Source organism: Pseudopipra pipra, chromosome 1 (assembly GCF_036250125.1).
Source record: "Pseudopipra pipra isolate bDixPip1 chromosome 1, bDixPip1.hap1, whole genome shotgun sequence".
In the NCBI taxonomy this organism is placed as follows: domain Eukaryota; kingdom Metazoa; phylum Chordata; class Aves; order Passeriformes; family Pipridae; genus Pseudopipra; species Pseudopipra pipra.
In genome coordinates this window covers 21,559,051-21,582,474 of record NC_087549.1, presented here as the reverse complement: position 1 = coordinate 21,582,474, position 23,424 = coordinate 21,559,051, and the positions used below count along the sequence as shown (strand labels likewise).

At 37.2% G+C, this 23,424-nt stretch overlaps 1 protein-coding gene across 8 annotated transcripts in view; it reads right to left on the bottom strand.

The window, feature by feature from the left end:
* The window catches only part of RGS22 (regulator of G protein signaling 22), a 69,983-nt gene that overhangs the window by 12,485 nt on the left and 34,074 nt on the right, over positions 1 to 23,424 (bottom strand). For all 8 annotated transcript variants that reach the window (XM_064647744.1, XM_064647773.1, XM_064647782.1 and 5 more), the window contains 9 exons: positions 19,877 to 20,071; positions 15,151 to 15,243; positions 14,466 to 14,620; positions 11,235 to 11,397; positions 10,461 to 10,619; positions 8,630 to 8,692; positions 6,455 to 6,616; positions 3,341 to 3,520; positions 1,737 to 1,877 (listed from right to left, as the gene is read on the bottom strand). In XM_064647744.1, coding sequence (XP_064503814.1) covers positions 1,737 to 1,877; positions 3,341 to 3,520; positions 6,455 to 6,616; positions 8,630 to 8,692; positions 10,461 to 10,619; positions 11,235 to 11,397; positions 14,466 to 14,620; positions 15,151 to 15,243; positions 19,877 to 20,071 — 1,311 coding nt within the window. The remainder of the gene's footprint in view (positions 1 to 1,736; positions 1,878 to 3,340; positions 3,521 to 6,454; positions 6,617 to 8,629; positions 8,693 to 10,460; positions 10,620 to 11,234; positions 11,398 to 14,465; positions 14,621 to 15,150; positions 15,244 to 19,876; positions 20,072 to 23,424) is intronic.

Here is a 23,424-nt window from a genome sequence, read left to right as displayed (position 1 = left end):
AAAAGTTGTTTCTAACCCTTGCCAGAGCTTTCCTCTCATTCAGCGTGAGCCTGGTGGGGCAGAAGAGCATAGACCTTATTTTCAATGCCAAGACATCATCACCTTCCACAAGCTGCTGGTGAAACTGCTATTGCTTATGTTAGATGAACCTTATCAGTATCCTTCAGGGATACTGAATTATTTGAATAGTTACATTGTCATTGAGAGGACAGAAATCTCAAACAAGAGAACAGGAAATGGCAATTTCTTTAAACAATAGCAGAAAGGGGAAAGGGTTTCAAAAACATTTCAAAAATTTATCTGTTCCACCTATTCATTCAAAAAATTTTAAAAGGTAACCGGTTTACTGATCATTTTTTTCATGAGAAGAATAGTCTGCAAACTGTTTACTGAACTGCATTCTCTGCCTGTCACTTTCTAAAATTTCTTACTCTGTTTCCCAGCCTAGAAGGGTAGTTCACCTTTCCCATTTGTTCTCCATAAAAGCTAGGCTTTCGCCCTCCTGGCCAAGATTTTCTCTTTACTTCCTTGATCTTAATCAGAAAACTTATAGACAGGCCACAAACAGATGGAAAAAATAAGTCTGTGAAAACGCAAAAGTGCATTACTTTGAAATATTGCATTCTTGCAGTATAAGTATTGCCAATGGCCTCGCCAGACATATCTGTATGGAGACAATATGCTTTGGAGAAAGGAACATGAGTTCTTAGATTTTAGGCTTCCCTTGACGTTGGTGTGTGGCCTTGAGTAATGTTTCACTGGTCCTCAGCTTTCACGTGTCTAAAGGAGGATAACACTGTATACATGTTCTTACGGGCATATGTCTTTATCTGTCCAGGTACTCATGTGGTTCTCATCATAAGTAACATCACAACACATGTGTATATGGTATTTAACATATGTAAAGCTCTTTTAATGCTACTTATGATAGTTTGCAAGTCCAGTAATTTCTCTGCCCTTAAAAGAATGTTCTCCTCCCAAAGCTGGCCAAACAATTGTATTTCATAAAAAATAAACTGTTTCAAAGCCTATAATCAATAGAAAAAGAAATACATTACATTTTAATAAAAAAGTCCAAGAAAAACAATTTTACAAACAAGCATTCCACTGTAGAGGTCACAGTTCTGTTAATGTGCTGAAACTGTCTGGAAACTCACTGTGAACAGTCTAACAATTTCACTGTCAAAGATGAGAAAGATTCAAGAAAAGGCAAAACCTATGCAAAATAATCAGTGCATAAATATTTTTTAAAATAATGTGCAGACTTTTCAAATGGTCCTTCTGAAAAATAGATATGAAATTAATTTTGGGTTTGGTTTGCTTTGCTTTCAATAGTAATCCAGAACTATAAATTCTAATATAGGACAATACATCATGAAAGTGCAAACAGGTCTGCAGTTACCCACTGTACACAGATTTTTTTTTTTTTTAATTCAGCCTTCTTTTTTGCTCTTCTCTTGGCATAAAAGATGACTAAAATACATTTTTCCCTCTTCTTAATGAAAGGAGTATTCCATTGACTCATCTGCTTCAAGTTAAACCTAAGTATATGCATCGACAGGATTGGGAATTAATCATCCTAGGACTGGGTCACATGTGAAGTTTGAAATCTAACAAAAAATATTTGGTAGCTTTGGAACAGGCTGAGAAAGGGATATTTTAATTCATGTACGTTTGCTCATGAAGAAGTTTTTATGCAGTTCGTCAGATGTCACCTGAAACCTTGTGAGCCTTACCTTTGCTGCCATCCTTTCCTTCTTTCGCATCTTTTTTTCCTTTTCTTTCTCCAAGGCACGTAGAATTTTTTCACTATCCACATTGCTTTGAAACTTACAAAATTCTGGCCAAAATTTAAACAGAAGAGCAAAAACAGTCATCTGCACAAGAAGAAAAGAAAGTCAATCTTGACCGTATTAAGAAAACAATTTACTGTAAAATAAAATGTAGTTTACCATGCGAATGAAATAACTATTTCTTTTTGAACACACAGCCTTGTTCCTCCCACGTACTCTGTCCTGACATTTCAGCCCAGATTTGCTCGGCACATGCTTTTCATCAGTATGTTTATTACTGGTGAGAAATCTTCCTAAAACACAGTTAAAAGGCACTTTCTTTTTTTTATATTTCCCTAAACAATTGTTTGCATTAATGAGAACATCCATCATTTTTTACAAGTATTCTTGATAAAATATACACCAGTAGAATTGCTTTTGCACCACTGTTCTGCTCAAATATTTCAAATATTCAGTTCATTAGGGAGAGGGCTTTTTTTTTTTCCCTCCTTAAGAGAAAGGAAATACTTTTTTGCCTCTGGAAAGACTCTTAAACCACATTACAGATCTATGAGCAAATCTTGGATAATTTTTAAATGATATAATCTCTCATAGGGTCGTTTTTGAACTAGAATAAGGAAAACAATTTTAGAAAAGCAAACAGAGGGGCTCAGTAAATTCTGTTGCTGCACGTATCAAGGCTCACATTTTTCAATTAATTTAGATGTTTAATTCTCATTGAGAAACTTGGCTTCCAAATTGCCAAGCATGCTCAGCACCTCACTGCTTCTGGCTCAATGGACTTGAAAGTGACAAGTGAGTCACTGTCAGGTTCCAGTCACAGCTTTTTGGCCAAGTTCTTCCTTTGGTTTTGTGCCACATTTCTGGAGTTCACTGGGGTTTTACACAGGCTGAAATGAAACTTCTGTTTCCCTCAGAACCTATGTGAACCCTCTTCTCTGACAAAACATTCATCTTTTGTCATCCAAACACTTTATGGGCTCACAGTTGATGTTTAAAGGTGTTGGTGTCAATTTTACAGGAAAAGAAGAAAAACTAGCTTTCTTGGGCTTAGAAGATAAGACAGACAAGGCAGTATCAAGGAGTCAAGAAAAGAGTAAGTCTGAAGTAAAAGTTCACAAATTGCTATTCAGTCTGAACAGTACAAAGATGAGAGACAAAATTGTCTACAGCCATTTAAAACACACTTTTTGTAATAAAGAAGGGAAAGACATTCAGCAAGTTAAGCTGTCTGTGCTTTACTCACATCTGCATTTTTCATAAACCATGAAAACTACAAACTTTCTAACTACAAATTACTTCTCTCACATTAACCAAGTGGTAAAGAACAAGCAATGAAGAACACAGACAGATTTAATTTCTACTGCCAGAATTCCTAACACAGACCTAGATAACACCTTTCCAGTATCAGCTAGCTGTCAGAGATCATTTTTTTTGAGCAGTATATATCTGAATCCTAATTGTCACATAAGCAACAAAGACTGTTCCTAAAATCAGGCATGCAGGCTCTGGCCAGACCTATTACAGAGATTCACCCAGCTTCTTACCTGTGCCTCTCTGAAAATGTAAGGTCCTAGTTCTTTCCTGCGCTCCAAAATCTTCTTTGCTTGTTCAGGTGGGATGTCAATCTGCAAAGCTGGGGGTATGGCAGAATTAATAAAGCAGTTGATAATAGCTGTGATCTTTTTCTGGACTATGGCATCAGCACAATGAGAATGGCACAAGTCCTGAAAGATGAAAAATAGCATTTTCAGTCAATGGAGAGAGAGACACAAGATCCTTTAGAGAGGCCCAGTGATCAAAGAATAATAGTCAAAAATATAAAAAAAATTATACAATAGATTCCTTCAGTATGTAGGACAAAATTCTTATAGCAAATGTGAATGGTCAAAGCCATAGTTAAGACGTGAGTGGGAGTTCTGATTTGCAAATGCAGATGTATAGCAATCATGGTTTTTAAGTAATAATCTCTGCCTGCATGGTCAGATGGAACAGGGTAGTTTTTAAGTGCATTACTGGCAAATAAGAGGCATTTCTGAAAAGAGAAACACACCTACAGGTGTGAAATGCACTGGTTTTCACAATAAGCCTGCTATGACTAGCTTAGCCATGGTAACCAAAATACAAAGAAATGCTCTAAATGCTCCAGCAAAAGAGGGGAAATATTTAGAGGGTACAAGGAATGTTGGTACAAGGGGGACAGTTTTAGCTACCAGTAAAATCTTCCATTTATTGAAATCTTCTAGTTTCACCATTCATTAGGATTTTCTAGTTTCCCAAAACCCTAGGGTTGGAAATAACTGTGTGCAGAACAGAATACAAAACAGACCTGAACTTACAGGAGTGAGATCACAAAGGAATACTGGGAGTTTTCTACTTTTCTTAAAGTGATCCTATTGTTCTCATGGAACACCTGTTATTACTGTGTTTTGATGCCCTGACAATGCTACCATTGGATTTTGACATGAAGGAAAAATAATTCAAAGAACTTCCTCCAAACACTTTGAAACATGAACTTTCCCTCAATCCATAAACATCAAGAAATTTCTATAATACTAGAAGACTATCACTTATATCTAATAGAGTCACAATAAGTGCTCTAGAGAATGTTCAGGAAGAGAGCCCTCTAAATGAAGAATCGGCATTTAGTTTTGGTATAGGAGTCTAGATATTTACTTTGCAAAGAAATTTAAAACAGGGCTTTTAACCAGAAATGTGGTATGTGAAAGAGCTGGCTTGTTTTATTATGAATACTTTTCAGTTTTGAAAAGGAAAAAAAGAATGATAACAGCTATAATAAAGAAAGTAAGGCAATACAAAAACATATTCAATATATCCTAAGTATATACTATGGACTCCTTTGTTCATCTAGCATAGAAGAGAAGGCAGAGAGCTGTAGTGAGAGGGAAGACAAACAAGCCATATGATATGAAGAGAGATGAGACAGAGCATAGAGGAACAGATGGAAATGATCCACAGATTTATGTTTCTTCATATTTGTTTAAAAAGAAATCTTGGTTTTGGATTGTCCCAAGATGTGCCGCCAGCCTGATGGGTTACGGGGAGCATTGACTCCTAAAGGGAATTCTGTCTTAACTGATGGCACGATAGGGCTCAGACAATACAAGTATGCACTGTGCAAAGTGCTGCCCACGCCTTTGGCAATATTCCTCCAGTTCAGCCTGACCCACAACACTCCTACTACTCCAGCCCTTTGCTTCTATAAAGAGCATCAACTGCCAACCATGACAAATCACATGCACGGAGAAATACGGTCAGATTGTACTTTTTCTTGATAAGAAGACAAATAAAATTAACATAAATGCAGGAGAGGGGTTGGGACAAAAAAACAATGAAGGCTTTCTTCAGAGAGCAGATCTACAGGGAAAAGAGTCTAAACTACACTGCACATTAATTTGCAGAAAGTTTCCATGTTCTCCATAATGTAGCAAAAAAGAGTCACAAATCTGAAAAAAATTCAAATATTTTGGAAAGGATTTATGTCATGGAACACCAGGTGCCTTCATATCAGGTTTTAAATGTAAGGTAGTCACTTTATAACCAAGAGAAAGAAAGCAGCGCCCCCAGAGAGCATTTCATCTAGTGATTCCTTACTTGGGGATCAGAGCCTTTGTGAGGAAGAGAGATGGAACCCTGGGAACAGAGGAGCTTCAGTTTCTAAAGCAGAATCCAAAATTCAAATTCATAAAATTAAACAGTGAAAATACACCTAAATGCCTGCAAAAGATCTCTAAGTACCACTGCAGCATCAGCTGTGTTTACCTCCTAACTTCTGAGCATGTTAGCTAACCTCTTGCTCCCTGCTTGCCATGTGCACACAAGCTGTGCTCAGGAGCCCAGGAAAGGTTCTGCACTCTGGTAGCACTTTTGCATCAGGAATATCCCAGAGGCAAAAGGAAAGAGGAAAAAGTGAAAGATCTGTGGTGTCCCTGAATTCAATCCAGGGTGCTACTAGAAAGCTGCAGTGTGATTTAAAGGCTCACTCCAGAGGTTTCCCACTGTTTTTCAACCCACACAGCAGCAATTTCACCAAAGTGCATGTATCTGGGAGAGAGATAATCCCTGCTGACCTTCCCCATCACATTTGGCTTTGGTCCCATCCTCAGCTGAAGTCAAATGTGACACTACAAAGGGCAAGGGACTTGGGGTCTGCATTGCACATATAGGCTTTTTGGGTAGATACTATCCTTACATCTATAGATTTGATTGAATTTAAATGTTATCTCTGATTTTTGAGGAATTACCAAATTCAGCAATAATCCCATTATTTAACTGTATGCAGCTATAAAGACAGAATGAACATTTTAACACTTGCATATTTTCTATTGCTCAACAGATGTATACCAAACTCTGGGCATTAGCTAGTTGGTAGTGTCCCTTTAGGGACTCAGAAGAATGTTACAGTTTGAAGAAGCATAATGAAATATAGGGATTATACATTTGAGTCAAACATAGCTACCCTTAAGAAGTGAGGGTTTTCTTCAAAAAAAAAACTGGTTTAAACCGTGAAAGAGGTTTTACTATGAACAACAGAATGAATGCCTGTAGACATTCTTGTTAAAATTCTCCTAATATGCAGGAATGGATGCATTTGCTTACAAACTGATTGCTATTCCCCCGGCTCCATTCTACCACCATACCTTATACTTTTGCACTTCTTGCCAAAAGAGCACTCCATTCCCCAGCAGGTCTCCTTGCAGTGACACAAAGCGTTGAAACAGATTTGCTGTCACCGGATCCAACAGTGCTTTGCGGAAAGCAATTATTTCACTAGATGAAGAAACACACTTATTGTCCATATGCTGTCAAAAAAAGAAATAAATGCACCAAATAAACTTTGTTTCAAAAAGCAATAACAAAGCCATTAGTTAGCGTAAACTGTCTGATTCTTATCTTTCCACTGACCCTAACTTTCAGTAGTTTATGACTTTATGACATGGATACAATAAAATGTGGCAAGGTTTCATTTCTTTCTTTCCTTCTTTTTTCTTTTTTTTTTTTTTCAGTTTGGTTTAGGGAACATTTTTTGGAAGACATGATGGGAGAGGAAATGACTGACAATGATTTAGACCATATGACTACATACTATAAAATATGGAAACAGCTATTGTTATTGATTATGGCAAGAGGCTACTTTTCTAGAGAACAGTTTGAGTTTTGTGCAAACAAACAACAAAGAAAAAGGAACAGACAAACCACATAGCTTAAAGTTGTAAAATGCTTCTGACAGGGATCTCACCAACAAAATGAGCTTTGAAATGTGTTGCCATGATCACCAGCAGAAGCCAGAGAGTTTGCTCTCTATGGAATAAAGCTACCAATAGTAAAACAGAATTTAGAGTCATCAAGACATTTTGGAAATCCTCATGCTGCCAAGCACAAAACAGTAGGCAGCCAGGAAAGGGTGGAGAAAGAAAGATGGCTTATGCAGAGACAGTTTGTTTGAAATGAAGTTCATGCTGGCCTGTCTTCCTGAACAAACAGTTCTTGTACTGTTGCTGAGGAGCAAGCCAAACAACCCCCTTTTGTTATCAGATGGATGAATGAAAACCATCTTTTAACAGTGGTTTAAACCTCTTGAAGTCCTGGAGGGATGGAGTACTCTTCAATGGTCAGCATGGGACAAAAACATTTTTAATTGTTGCCAACAGTCCTGGAAATCTAACCTGATCCTAAGCTGAAAGAGTTTCTGCAGCTGCTCCTAAACAGGGGTTATGCTTAGTGTCCTGCCGCAGAGCCTGCTGGGGTGAGAGCCTACCCTTGTGAGAGGGAGGGTGGTGGCTGTCCAGAGGGTCCTTTGGTTAAAATAAAGTAAGCTCAACTTAGGCAGTAGGGTGGGATCTTCTCAGCCCTTGTCTGATTCTCCTACTACGTTCTATCCCCTGTGACCAGGAGTTAGACAACTTTTGGGAAAAATTATTTCTGGGTCATATTCATGAAAGGAAGAACAAAACATTGCTTCCATCCCTATACCAATATACAAACTGCTTATTTTATGGGTCAACAACCTTGAAGCAGAACATGGAAAATAACCATCTTCCTGACAAACAGACAAAGGGAAAACTCAGTTAACAGAACCCATATGCACTTTGGATCCCTTTTGTGCTGATGGTTTGCATGGATAATTGGTGACCGGGTCTCCAGTTTGATTTCAACAGACAATAAAAGTTCAACTGAACAAATGTACACAACTTGTATGTTGGCAATCACAAAAAGTTCACTGCTCTTCAAGAGGAAAAAACTGGCAAACATCTGATGAAATGTATTATTACAAAGGTTTAAGAAGTTTAAATTTGATATTATCTCAGTGCTATGAGATTAAAATACAATTCTAAATGAAACAGATACTGTGAGATATGATTAAACCTGCCCACTCCACTGCATACTTCACATTCCCTTTTGTGTCTGCACGTAATCCACTTGCAATAATAAATAAACTACCAGATGCTGGAATGAACAGCTTGTCCCAATAAGTCCACTGCATGCAAAATACAGATAAATGTGAACTAAAGGTACAATATCAGTTTGAGGAGGGTTAAGAGTGCTCCAAAGCCCAAGACAAGAGACATGTTTTTATCAATTATGACCTCTCCAGCCAGGAAGGGAGTGAAATTTACCATGAACATCAGCAGGGAGCTAAATTCAGGAGTAATATGAGTAATCAGTCCACCCTAGCCAATACAATCATGTCTGCTTTTGACAGCATTACATTTGGGCCTCACACTGTCAACAGAGAAATTATGAAGAATGTGCAAGGTCCAAATGAAAAAGACGGTGAAACTGCAGACACAAGAGATATGGTACATTTCACTTGCCTTCCATATCCTGGTTGTCTTCTGCTGGTCTTTGCGTAAAAGATCTTCAGTTATGTCCATTATCTACAATTGAAAAGTAGATTATAACTGTATTTTTAAACTCTTCTTGTTTCTTGTTCAGCCCTCTAATGATAGAGACCACAGTGGTAGAATAATTTATATGTCTTTGTTTGGATTTTATGTCTGAAACTAGTTGTGGACCCACACTGAATGCCAGCCCTTCTTCAGCTATAAATGAGACTGCGAAGTTAGAGAAGACAAGAAGCAATAGCAGTCAAATTATGCACTTCCACTGGTTTACTTTACCCATGAGGGACCACTTATGTTAGTAACAAATTTTGGTGTTGGTTTTTTTTTTTCCAGTATGAAATGTTTTTAGTTCCTTTGGACAGCTGTATCAGAAATACAGACTTGATCCTGCAACTTCTTTGTAGCAAAAATACACCTCAAATCAAGGGCAGGTTTTCTGAATAAGGACTACATAGCATGCCCACAGTATTTGGTCACTGTGAAATATGAAGCCAAGTAGAGAATGTCATCTGGTTTCATTTCTTCTAAAATACTTTCTTCAAAGGACCTTTTCATCCTCTGAATTTGCAATAAGAAAGAGAAAAGAGCAGTAAAACATAAATGGAGTTAGGAAAAGACTAAAAGCTCATTAGAAGTATGTATTTCCTGTAAACTGTTTATTTGAGTTGAATACAACATTTTCTAAGCTACTTGGGCTAATCTGCCTGCCAGCACAGTGCAGCAGGTGCAAGGAGGCCTGAGTTAGCTTCCAGACATGGAAGCAGCTTAGCCCTATTGCATAGTCTTGTACCAGGACTTGTAAAGGAGGCAGAGTTCAGTTAAAAAGGGCAGAGAAAATTTTAATTTAGTTACATAATCATTATTAAAATTACAATTTGTCTTATCAGAACCTATACTTTTCACATTCCTTAGTCTTCTGAACCGATGGAAAGGATCCAGTTCATAGCACCTCTGACAACCTTCTTGATGTTACAGAGATGACAGAAAGCAAATTTTATTAATCAGTGCAGTTGCATATGTGTCTGCTTGGTGGAACTGTGAAGTTGCCTTCTGCCATGACATTCGCATGTCAGAGCTGTTGTGGAAGTGCAAAAAACTAAGTCTCTTTGCATCTGTCAGCAGCAGGATGATCTCCTTACACAGATCACAGCCACAGAGGCATTCATAAAAGGCAGATTTTCAAACTTTCTAATGAGCCAGCAGGAGTGAAAGGCTCCTCACTCCCAGTTTTCTGGCAACTTTCTGAAGTAACCAATTGGAACAAGGCTTATAGCAGTTAACCTCCCCACTAAGCAGAATTTCACAAGTCCTGAAGTAATTTCTACAGGCATTGCAGCTCCAGATGGGAGAATGCAGACAGCATAAGAGAGAGAAAGAATTACAGCACGGGAAGCCCACTCATTTGCTTGTGTTCTGGTGCCCTTGGGCAAATCCTTTACACAAAGCAGCATTTCTTCAGTGTGCAACTGTATGGGTAGGGCAAAATGGCATATGGAGAGTGTAGCACTACAGCAAAGATTAGTTGACTCTCCTGGTAGCCTGCCTGGCAGCAGACCTAATACCTGCTCCTTCAGATTTAGGATCTAACAATAATACTGTCAGCTAAACTAAGCCTTCAGAGCAACTGCCTTCACAATTATCAAGCTGAATGTTTCAACCTGTACATGCTACAGCACCTCTTTCAGTGTAAACTGAAAGAGAGTTGTGGGCTGCTTTTCCTCTGAACTTTTGTATCCCAATGGTAAATTATGAGCCAAACAAAAAACAATGCCTGGATGTGTTGCTGTTGTTAAAAAATTACCTTTGCTTGTCCCTCCACCCCACGGTGTTCATCTGCCAGGAACAATGGCAGCCATTGTTTTTCTAATCTCTTCTGGACGCACTGCTGAACTTCTAGCAGAGCTGCTGCCGAAAGTTGATCATGAAGGATTTGTCTCCTTCCTCCACCTGAATGCATTAGCTAAGCAATCCAAACACAGTAACACATGACATAAACTTTTGTGTATACCAAAAGTCCTTTATCTCTCCACATCCTTGATTTAGCAAAGCATGAGCTTAATTGTAAGCAAAGCATTTAATGCATGCTTACCCAAGGCTCACATGTACTTTTCATAAAAGGGAACAGATTACATTTGTCCCTATCTATAATAGGACACAGACTCTGGGAAATAATACCCCAGCTTGACCAAGTAAATTGCCTAAGTATCAAGATATATCAGAGTACCACAGCTCAGACTTACTGTCTGTGGCTTTACTGACATACTAAATAGAAAGCTGGAACAAGTCACTGTGCCTGAAAGCCATTTTTACACTTTTTCTGAGCTGTGTTGTGCATGCTCTGGCTGTGTCCTCAGATCAGGGTTTAAGAGAGATGTTCTATAAGGAGCAGGGAGGAAGAATTCAAACAGGAAGGAAGGGACCCCCAGAACCAGAACAGAACGAGACTTCTGGCCAAAAATATAGGCAAGATTTGAGGAGATAGCTTGGGGAAAAGCTGAATCAAACCCTCTTGTGGACTTTTATCTCAGTGACATTCAGTGTGATTGTTCTTTATAAATGGTTTTGTAACTGGTACCTTTTCTTGTTGCTCTCTGGTAGCTGGGCTGTTGGGTCCAAAGAAGTACTCGTCGTTAAGGTACTTGCTTTCAATGTCCTTAGACTTTTCTTCACTTTTTTCTTTATCCTTGTGGAGCATCTTTCTGAACTCTTCAATATCAAGCCAACACATGAGATCCATGCTACAAACAAATTTAAACAGAATGTTATTTCGGTATTGAGTAAATATCATCAACATTCTAGGGAGTTATTTGTTTAACCACAAGCCACCAAAGTAATCAAGACCTAAATACCAGGTCAGATTGGGCTGAAATTTTATGTCATTTTTTCTTTGCTAAGTACCATCTGGTGAGACCATGGCACTTGCTGAACAGGCAGATCAAACATACATCTTGGGGATCTCATTTAGGGTCATTTTTGGGGTACCCCAAAAGGAGTACCCTCCTCAATATGCCACTGCTAAATCCAGCAGGAACTGTGAACCAGAGCCATAATGCAGAGCTCACAGAGAGAACGAAAAATTAAACACATGAGAATTTGAATCACTACTGAGGCTGTGAGCCACTGAAAGACAAGTTGACGCCTCCTGTTCTGCCCCCTTGTCATATTGCCTGAGAAAGGAGCATGGATGACACCTGGGAACATCAGCCCCAAAAATCACTCTCTTCCTACCCTGTGTGAAATGCTAGAGTTTAAGTCAGTCTGCAGTCAAGCAGACAAAACCAATTTATGATAAAATTTGTTTCTAGAGCTTTTTGTGGGATGCTTTTTCAAAAATTACTGATTCTACTACTTATTTAATTATTCATAGACAGTGACAATCTCTATCTGCAATCCTCACTCTATATATTTTTCATAGCATTTGAGTGTACACTATAAATTTAAGTTTGTTTTCATAGAATGGTTTTGTTCTTTAAATCAGAGGACAGAATAATTGACATACCTACAATTTCAGTTTAATTTATATAACTGTTTTCTGATTGTATCTTATTAGCTGAAGTTTTGTGAGCATTTTAATTAGGACATTCACTGTATTTGAAGCAGGAAATATGAAACATTAAATTCAGGCAAATCTGTTTCACTTTTCCATTCAGTTAATAACTGTTTTTTTCAAAGTATTAATCTATGAGTAAAACTTTCAAAAGCATTTGACTGATTTAAGAACAGATGTTCTCCTTTCAGAAATCTTTTGAGACCCTTACAGCCCTAAGTTCTATTGAAATTCCTTCATTTGCTAGTTCATCACAACATGAATAAGTTCACTCAAATGCAAGTGCTCCAAGTTACTGTGGTTTATGGAGTAACTCCTTGGCATCTACCTATGACAACTGATCAAATATGTGCATCTTATTTTAAAAGTACAATATATCATTTTAAAGTGTGTTAGTTAAACCATATACAGTGGTGGCTTATCCTGGCTTACTGCACTTTTCTCTTTCAACAGATCAGGAGCACAGGCATAATCAATTAGTCTGGCGAGACTAACAAATGGTAACCCACTAACTCAAAGTAACACAAACTGTCCTGCAATTGTGTGAATATATTCTATATATTTAATGAAATATTAATTAATGAAACTTCTTTTAGTTTCTTACCAGCTACTTAGAAGCCTGTCCTTTCTGAAACTTGGATCACTTATAGTTGAAAAAATCAGAACCATAAATTTTGATGAAAAGGTAAATGGCACATTTGTTGTTTTTTTCTGAAAATTTCCAGACTGCATTAGTTCTAGGATCCCTTCAGCTTATAGTACCATTAAGTATCTTTACTATGGTATGCCTGCTGGACTACAGAGTTACTACATCTGGATCCAGCTCTAAAACACTTTTGTGAGACTTTTTCAAATGTTTTTCTTCATTATGAATTTTTACAAAAGAAAATTTCTCCATAAATTTAATATTTTTCTGCCTGGCTCTAACACTTAAGAAGGGACTTGTCTGTGATTAACAGAGAGGCAGGAAATCCCAGAGGCAATTCAGTGTCCCTGTCCAGGACCTCATCCTAGCCAGTGACCTGTTATCTGGTGATTCCTACCATTTCCCATGTTAGAGAGTATCTCAAGACCAGTAGTTTCCACAGTGGGGTGTGTGCAGCCAGGAGGTGTTTGATCATTTGTTAAGGGGCAGGAAGAAAAGATTATAACTTCAGTAGCACATGTGTATAATGTATAAAAAATTAAATATACATATATTGAGGGTCCATGCTCGAAAATTTTTTACTGATGAGTTGCATGATCAAAAAAGTTTTGAGACAACTGCTCTAGACAACTAACTCAGAAGTGACTTGACTGCAGGCACCCACAGCATGAGAATATCGATTACCTGCAGTCCTTTTGTAGTCAGTGAGAAGAAATAGCCATCTTAGGAATGATCCATCCAAACTGGTTTTAGATGTTACCTTCAGAATTAGAAGAAATGTGTCCAGAAGTGGGTATTTCTCTCTCTGACTACAAAGGGAACCTTCTGATGATAAGCAGAAGTGATGACATTGAGTCTTGGCCAGGGGACTTCTGTGCCAGATGCCCATCTCTGGACACTTTTGAAAAAACTGACCAATATCCAATCTAAAATTATAGCAGTGCTTGACTAGAAGCACTAGGCAATATGCAAAGCATCAGCTCATGGGAACTTAGGTTAAAGGAAGGAAATGATAATTTAAGGACAAAAAAAAGAAAAAAAAAAAAACAAATGGGCTCACTTTTTCAAAAAACCTGCCCAAACTGTATCTGCTACAGGCTGGTACTTAAATCTGTTCAGCAAACACAAAACTGTGGTTGTGCTCTCACACTGTGATAATAATGTGTCTTCTACTATTTGTACATTTTTATAATACCCAGGTTTAATTTTAAAAATGTAATACATTGAATCTGCACTAAAAACTATAAATTTTTACTCATTAAAGGCTAATTGCTCTGCTCAGGGGTTTGCCACTAATCAAAGCAGAAACAAACAGAAAGCAAAAGTGTAATACAAACATGTTATGACAAGATAATTTTTACCCCAAAATATTAAGACAATTCAGTTGTCTGAACAATGTGCATGTGTATTTCCTAAATATGCAAATGCATTTTTAAGAAACACTAAAATCTGTAAACATTTAGATAGCCAAGATCCCCAGCAAAGATTTCTTCTGAACTTACAGATGGTAAAATAATAATAATAATAATAATAATAATAATAATAATAATAATAATAATAATAATAATAATAATAATAATAATAATAATAATAATAATAATGAAGGAACATACCCAGCAGAATGCTCATTAAGAAAAGCCCAGAACTGGTTTAACTTCTCTTTGTTGTGGATCAGGTCAGACAGATTAGGACCTGCCAATCCTTTGGGAATTTGATGCAAGTATTGATCATCAGGGAAGGATGGCAGACCAGTGTCAGCAACAGTACTCTGAGGGAAGAAATTTTTCCGTTTGCATAACCGCTTTTTTCATCTCTATATTTTGCTCAGTCTAATAATCCTTGCATTAGATAACCTGTCTCTGTAAAATAGCTTTTTGGTTGCTGAGGAAATAAATTGAGTTAAGGCTCCAGCGCCTAGTCAGCTTTACTTTTACATTTGCTTTAAACATACCAGTGTGTGTGAGTTCCATAATCAAATAAACCAATATATATCTGTAATTTACTTGAAATTGAGGTATTTACTCAAGATTAAGGGTCCAAAATATATTCCACAGACTTTAGTGGAAACTATCTCATTGACTCCAATCATACAGTGGTCTGATGTTGATATAACTGAGAGAAGACCCCTATATCTAATTAACACAGTGCCTGTCAATCAGTCCCCAAAATGAATGGTAGAAATCGGACTATTTGCTTCTCCAAACTGGCATATGGTCATGCTTTCATTGCTAATACTCAAAGTGTTAACCCTCCCTGATAGAAAAAGGGGTTGTTTCTCTTAGTAGGTACTTGTCTTACCTCATCCTTCTTGGAACCACTCACTTGATGCAAAGCCTGGAGCTTTCTAAAGCACACAGAGTCCAGCTGTTGAGTTTCTTCCACCAACTCCACCTAATAAAAATAATATCTTATATCATCCCTGCAGTACACATTATAGAAAGATGGAGAACTGCATGGGCACTTTGCCAGTGACAGTGGATAGAAAAGAATATGTTTGCTAGTAATGAGACTGATGTTTAGAAGACACTAGAAGTCACATTTTTCTGACAAACAATTCTATTAAAAGCTCTGGTAGAACAAAATTTTCCTATCTTTGTAGGATCAGATGTAGATTTCTGCAGAAAACCACTAAATAATCTAACTATATATTTAAGAGAAGAACTTTATATTAAAAAAATTGCTAAATTATATTTTCTATATAATACATTCTGTATATTGTGTATATATATATATATATATAATATTGTGTCAGACTTACTTGATTGTCTATACCAGCAAATCATATGTCAAAGTGCCACTGAGAAGCAGAAAAACAGTTCTTAAAACTATGACTGTCAGTGGAAAATGTCAAAGAGACAGAGTGCCACAGATTTCCAGAAAAAGAAATTTAAGATGAGAAAGATGTTCTAATATCTAAACAATAAAGGTGAAAGCTTTCAGACTTTCAGTCTTGTCTCCTTCCTTAGTTTTATACCAGGTAATGCCTTAAGTAATAAATTGTGCATAATTTGAACTCATGAAGTATTGGCATTTTTTAACTTAATTACAAGCCTTATCTATATAACTACAGCAGTTCTCCATGTTATGTGCAAGCAATCGGTAACTGCACAAGGGATAGTTTGGTGACCTCTCAGCTGACTAAACCATTCAAATTCAGATTTTAGGATATTTAGCAAAATTGAACCAATGCCTTATACTAATTAGCATGCCCCTTACAAAGATTAGAAAGCTGCTGTTGTCTTATACAAGAGTTTATGTGCGAGAGAGAAGAGTTTAGATTGTATTCATTACATTTTCATCTAAATGTGAATACCACACTAATCACTGTGTTATCTAAATGTCTTCAGGCTCAGTGTAATTCTGTTCCACTGCTTATAAAGTGCTCTGGGGTATTCATTCCCTTAAAAGAAAACATAGTGTAAAAGTAAATAGTACAATAATTCAGAACATTTAAAGAAAAAATGTAGATATGTATACTGACCATGTCCCAAATAAGCAAATTTGGACTCACCTAATTCTTGACAAAGTATCTCGTTTCATTATGGGCCAAAAATATCCTGCTATAGGGTAGAACAAAGGGGAAGAGTAGAGCCAGGGACTGAACAAAATACAAAGCAGACCTTGTCTAGGAAGGAGTGTGCCTAAGTATCAGCCTGCGCCTAGTACAAAGAGACTCTAGTGCCTCCTAGAACAGGTCGTTTTACGTCTGTGTATTATAACTCTTCACAAACGCATGTATTGTACAGTCAAAAGTATTTAGTTCTGGCTTTTTGTGCCCTGATTAAGATGTTTGTGTTCTTAGAGCACTAAGAAGTCTGCACGTAACTACACTTGCAAAGCAACGCATCCTCGGTTAACTCCAGGATACATAAACTGACACAGATATTAACTTTAAAGGAAAAGTATATATTTTCAATTCTTACTTCAGAGGAATCCTTCCACCTCTAGAAGCAGTGACAATTCTGTACTCAGAGAGCTCAAAAGCAGACTTCTTTTATACAAAAATTATGTATAACAATACTTGGCTGAACTGATGATTTGACTCGGTGAGAACCAGCAGTAGATACTAGACAACTAGTATTGATAATACACATGGAAAATATACAGTTACAAAAGACTAAAACTAGTCTGATAGAAAGTAAATAAAATTTCACATTCACAGAAGTATCAATCAATTACACAGTGCTTTGCAGGTCATAAAGAATAATAGCTGAAATAGCTTAGAAAAAAATAATTTATCCGAAAGGTTAGAAAATATGCTGAAAAGTGAAGAAAATATTTTGCAGATTGGATTAGTATATTTCATTTTAGTAAGTTTTATCAGTGTTCAAACTTTCAAAGTTTCTAAAGGAAATTATGTTATCACAGGATGAGAAGTAAAGTCCCCTTGTGAATTAATTAGAAGGTAGAAAATCAAAACCAAAGAAATAGATAACTTTCATTATAGGGTGGGGTTCTTATTGGAGTCTCACAGGGATCTGCACTGAGGTTGTTTTTTTAAACATTCAGAAACTATCTGGAAAAGGTGGTGAGTGAGGAGACAATAAAGTTCGCAAAATGATTCCACAGAGCAAAAAAATTAAATGGACTGTGAAAAGCTGCAGGATTTCAGGACACTTCAGCATCTGCATGATAAAAGGACAGCTGAATTCAATGATAATAAACATTAAGTCATTCCAATGAGCTCCAAATGAGGGCTTTCCATTAGTTGTTATTACTTGGGAAGGAGATCTTGGAATCACCACAGATGGCTATTAGCTTACATTTTGCACAGCCACTCAAAGTTCACCAGGAGTCAAAATGCAATTAGAATTATAGGAACAATTAGGAAGAGAACAAAGAGAAAAACAGAAAATATGATTCTGCCACTGGATAATCCTTAGTGCATCCACACCTTGAGTACTGCTTGCATCTCATCAAAAGAATGTAAAATAACACATAAAGATGGGGCGATAACTGTAACAAAGGTATGGAACTTCTGTAAGAGAAGAAGTCTAACAGTTTAGGACTCTTGAGTTTCAAGGAGGTGTAACTGAAGTGGGGTACAACAGAAACTTGTAAAAGCATAACAACATTGAGAATATGACAAGATAACAATTGTTCACTTGTTCCTCACGACATATAAAACTAGGGCACCAGGGGAAATTACCAGGGAGGGGTTTGCAAACAAATTAAGATAAGGACTTTTTTCTCCTATTGCGTGACTAAAACATGGAACCTACTTCTACAGTAAGGCTGAAGATATATCACTCAAGACACATTTACATAAACCCATGTGCAAAAAAACCCTTATTAAAGATTATTAGACACAAAAATGTGGATAAGATCTCTGCTCCATGAACTTCCTTGGTTGCAAAGTGATGAAGCTGGCATAACTGCTATGTGTTTTTTTTTCTTTTCTTATACTCCACTCTTAAATGTTTAATACTAGCCATCACCTAATAGGCTTAGAAGACCATTCTCAACCTTGATTTTAGGTATCTGTTCACCTAGTTGTTCATACATGCATGCATGATATAGCACCAAAAATAGGATTTCAAAACGTTTTGCACAAGGCAATGCAGGCATGTTCTCATTACAAGTTGACAGAAGTATCAGTAATAAATGATGATATTTCCTATAAATTGGAGATGCTACATCTAAGGTCATAGTGGAGAAAAACAGGAACAAGAACTAACTTCCTGCCCTCCAATTCCTGATTCCTCATTATAAGTTTCTCCTTCCATACCCAAAAGAGATGTTAAAGACTTGAAATTAGAATCACAGAATCACAGAATATCCTGAGCTGGAAGGGACTGAAAGGGATTATCGAAGCCCAACTCCTGGTCCTGAACAGGTCCACCCCAATGGTCACACCATGTTCATAAGAGTGTTGTCCAAATGCTTCTTGAACTCTGGCAGGGTGGGGCCATGACCACTTCCCTGGAGAGCCTGTTCCAGTGCCAATGACCTTCTGGGTGAAGAACCTTCTCCTAATATCTAACCTAAATCTCCCCTGACACTCCCTTCCATGCCATTCCCTCAGATCCTGTCACTAATCACCAGAGAGATGGTATCAGCGCCTGCCCCTCTGCCTCCCCTTTTGAGGAATCTGTAGACCATGATGAGGTCTCCCCCCAGTCTGTTCTTCTCCAGGCTGAACAAGTGACCTTAGCTGCTCTTCATAAGGTTTCCCCTCTAAGCCGTTCACCATTTTCTTAGCCCTCCTTCGAATACTTTCTAATAGCTTTATATCTTTCCTATATTGTGGCACCCAAAAGAAGTTTGACCCACAGCTGGCAACTTGTAGGTAAGTTTACAAAGAACAGAAAGCCACAGCATTGACCACTGTCACCACCATTTCTTGTTTTTATCTGTCAAAGGAAGTCAGGATTGCAGCCACCTCTTCTGACCTGCATAAGCTTGCCCAATTCAAGCCCTCAGAGCTTTCTGGAATTAGAACTGAGTACACCTCTGAGCCACCTACTTCAGGAGGCCTGCAAAGCACACTTAGCCCTTACACAGCAGAGCAGTGATCTAAAAAATGTTTGGGGTAAATACAGCTGGATCACCATGTCATGTCTTCTTATGCTAAGCAGTAGCTCCACTTACATTCTAAACACCAAGAAATACCTGATGCCATTCTTGATACAATTAATATGGACCTAGTATCACTGCACTGACACTGTAGAAACACAGCTTATTGAGTGCTTACGATTAAAACATAGAGTGTCTGTGGGCAATCATCATAAGAAAATTACTTCTGATCAATGATAAGATTACAGAAACATGATGTTTGCTGAGTGCGAAGAGAAATTTTTCCATAGCAAGATGCATTCCTCTCTAATTCACAAGTAAGGAGTCTATGAAGTCCACAAGAAGCTCAGCCTACACCACATATCAACATAGAAAGGAGTGGCTAAGCAAAACATCTTGTAATACTTCTCCCTTCCTAACTATAAATATAACAGGATTGCATATGAAGGTTCTTGTGATTTTATTCCCTGACATAAGACTTTTTCATGGTGTCATCCAGATCTGTTACCTTTCCATAAGTATATTTATCTGCTTCCACCATCTTCATCCACGGTTCTAGGAGAATAGTGAGAATATATTCTTCTGCTGGGTCAAAAAGGTCCTCAAAAGCTGGGTCCATTTTCTGATAAATCATGTTTCTCTTATTCTGATGAAGTCCAATGTCCATACTGGCAGATGGGGCAATGTAAGTTGCATAAAGGAACTAAAATAAAAGAGAAGAAAACTGCTTCTTAGCCATCATCCATTTCAATGGTCACAGACTGCTGAAGGAGAAATTAATGCATATTTGTCCCCCACTGCCCTGCTGTATATTCTGAATATATATCGAATTACAACTACCTTACTTTTTACCAGTATTACTACTTTGTCCAAAATTCAGTTATTGCCATAACGGATCCCCCTGCCATTTTTACTCCTACTTGTTAAAATGGTTAGATCAAAAAATAATGTTTAACACAATTTTCTCTTGGAGATTTCTGGTTGATTCTTAGATTCAGATAGCTACAATTGTTACAGCAACTGCGCTGCTCATGAAGTCACGTTGTTTTGCAGAATATGTGCTAGGCCAACTAGTGAAGGTATCTGACTTTTCTGAATAGATAGTAATTTGTAAACTTAAGGTTAAAATTAATGAAAAGCTACATGATATTCTGTGTGAAGATTCTCTTATATAGTTTTTTGACATTGGTGAGACTCCATCACAGTACAGGGTCCATGCAGGAGATTCCACTGCACAACTGAGGTCTAAATCCTTACCAAAGAAAGGTTTACAATATGCTTTTTATCTGACACATACAGAGTTTGCCATTCCACATGCCATGACATGACATGATGATGACTCTTGAAGCATAGAGGAATGTTTTATTTATTTCAATTTTTTTTTTCAAACTTACTTAATCCCCTAAGTAAAATTCTTGTTTTCTAAAGGTTTCATGAATGTGAAAATGAACATTGAAAACTCAGAGAAAAACACTTTCTTCCAGGAATATCTGGGAAGAGGATATTCCAGAATATCTTTATAAAACATCATGGGTCTGACTGCAGCTAGGAACTCAACTGAAATAAAGATGCTGACATAATATATTTCATATAAGTATTTTCTCTTCTTCATATTCTCAAAGTCCAACTCATTTTCAAACATACAGTCAGGGATCAGGTTAGTAGCGTAAATCAAAATTTCTCCCTAGGATAGCAGTGACAAGTCCATCTTTATTATTTATTATCACAGAGGCTTGGCAACGAAGAATTCAGGAATATAACAATTCTCGTTTTCCTCATTTTGCAAAAAGCCAGCTGTAACTAGCAGATGTACAAAGCAATAGAAAAGAAGAAAATAAGACATTTACTCTGTGTTCAAGCAGTAATAAAACACTGGTGTGCTTAGATTTCAAACACAGGGGGAGAATTTTGAGTACGTTAAATAACTATGTTTCTGTTTGTTTTAAATTAAATTCTGATTTATTAGACTCTTTCTCTCAAATAGCAACAGCACTAGAGTGCATCCCCATTATTTTGGACCTTTACAATTTGAAACAAACCCTTTAGATTCTCCTGGTATTAGGTCACTGAGGAATACAGGGCTTCGATGGCTGACATCCATCCCTCAGTTAGCACTTGTTACAATTACCATATTTATTGTCTATGCAGGATTCCAGACCCTTTCTACATAGATCTAATCACTGAAAACAAAGATGTTTTGTGGCTATTGTGGCCCACATTATCAGTGCAATAAAGATATACAAGTGTAAGGGTAAGGTCAGAGAAAGAGCACATCCACAGGAAGGCTCCTAGCTGAAGACAAAGACCACATTTATCCTAAATTATGCCCTTCTCAGTAAGTCCCCGAATACATTTAAATTTAACAGAGACAGCATTAATTACATTCACAGCAATTTAAAAAGTTGGTAGTTATTTCGAAGAGCCTTAACACTAGTAAAGTTAAATCATGTTGTAGTCTGATCAAAACCAGTTAGTGTATAAAATAGACAAATTAGAAGGGACAAGTCCAATGATATAAAGATGTGGTATCTTTAAAAATAGACTTTTAAAGAGGGGTTAACCATTTTGTTTGTCATTAGGACTACACTGCTCCACCTGTTATGTCTCATAAAATCGCACAAGGGATCTGTAAATTGGTAAAAAGGTTCAAAAGTATGTCCTCAACATTTTAACACACATATAACTTGGTTCCTTAACTGGGTGATCATTTTTGCATAATTTTAAGAATGAAGTTAAAACAAACATGCCACAAGTTCCTCAGGCAGAATTCCTTTGCCCTATGATTTTGTATGAAATAGGTTAATGAGTATATTTGTTAGTCTTCTTCAGAGCTGACAAAAAGATATCAGCCTGCAATCAGAAATTGCCCAGACAAAGGAAGCTTTGGCCAAAAACTATTGACATAAACACTGTCATAATATACTGCCTTTCTAGGGACTGCCTTTGCACATTGCTCTACCTGCAGAACTGCCCCCAGTCCTGTGTAATTTCACATTCAGAACCACAGCATAGTAAAGACAGATATTTTTTTCCAGAAACAACAGGGCGGGCAATACATATGAAGCAGAAATTTAGAGGTGGTTAAGTTAACTATAGGAATGCACTTTTCCAACTCAGAGAATCAGGCCCTCAGTGGTGTAATCAGGATGGCCTCTTCACTTTGAAGGATGCCATCTCTTTATTTGAATTCTTGTAAGAATCCATTGCTATGGGATTTGACCTAGTAAAAAGATAGCATCACAAAGTGACAAAGTGAATGCATGCACTTGCAGATAGGGGAGAAATGAGAAAGAGCTTTCATCCTCATGTCCCTTGCTGAAGTGCATCTGTAGATCTGCACAGATTTGATTGCAAGGACTGCAGGAAAACCAACTGAGGAGAGTTCTAGACATGCCAAAAAAATGGAAAATTGTCTGTGTTCACAGCCTTCAACACTGGGCAATGCAGTTTGCAAGATACATTTTATCCTTTAAAAAGTAATATTCATAGCCTTTTTTGATTCCCATATCATGGAATTCTTGTGATTTTCTGAATTGCAGTAGAATATTGGAACTGTTGTATTAGCCAATCTCCTAAGGGATCAACAGGAAAAATCACATTAAATGAACTCATAGGTTAACACATTAATACAAAAATCTGAAGCATTTGATGTCAAGTAGATATCATACTTTGTTGATTATTTGCTTTGTTCCTACTGAAAAACATGAAGAATTGTTCTACTTGCCAGCCATAAATTTTCCTATAAATGTATTAGAATAAGTGATGGATTGAACCCAAAACTGTGTCTGGAAATTTGGTCAGTTTGTATATTGAAATTACTTAAAATGGCACAAACCTGAATATATGAAATGCTTAGAAAATTCAGATTAAGACTTTGGCCTCATTTATGACTTTCGAAATCAGGGACTGTACAGGCTTTGGTGTGAAGCAAGAAAGATTTAAGTCTAAGTGCTTTGTATTGCTGCCCAGAGGCATGGATATTGCTCTGATCTAAAAGAGGGGCTTGTGCAGCTGCTTGACAGAATCATATGATGGAAGAATGCAATGCACTGACTG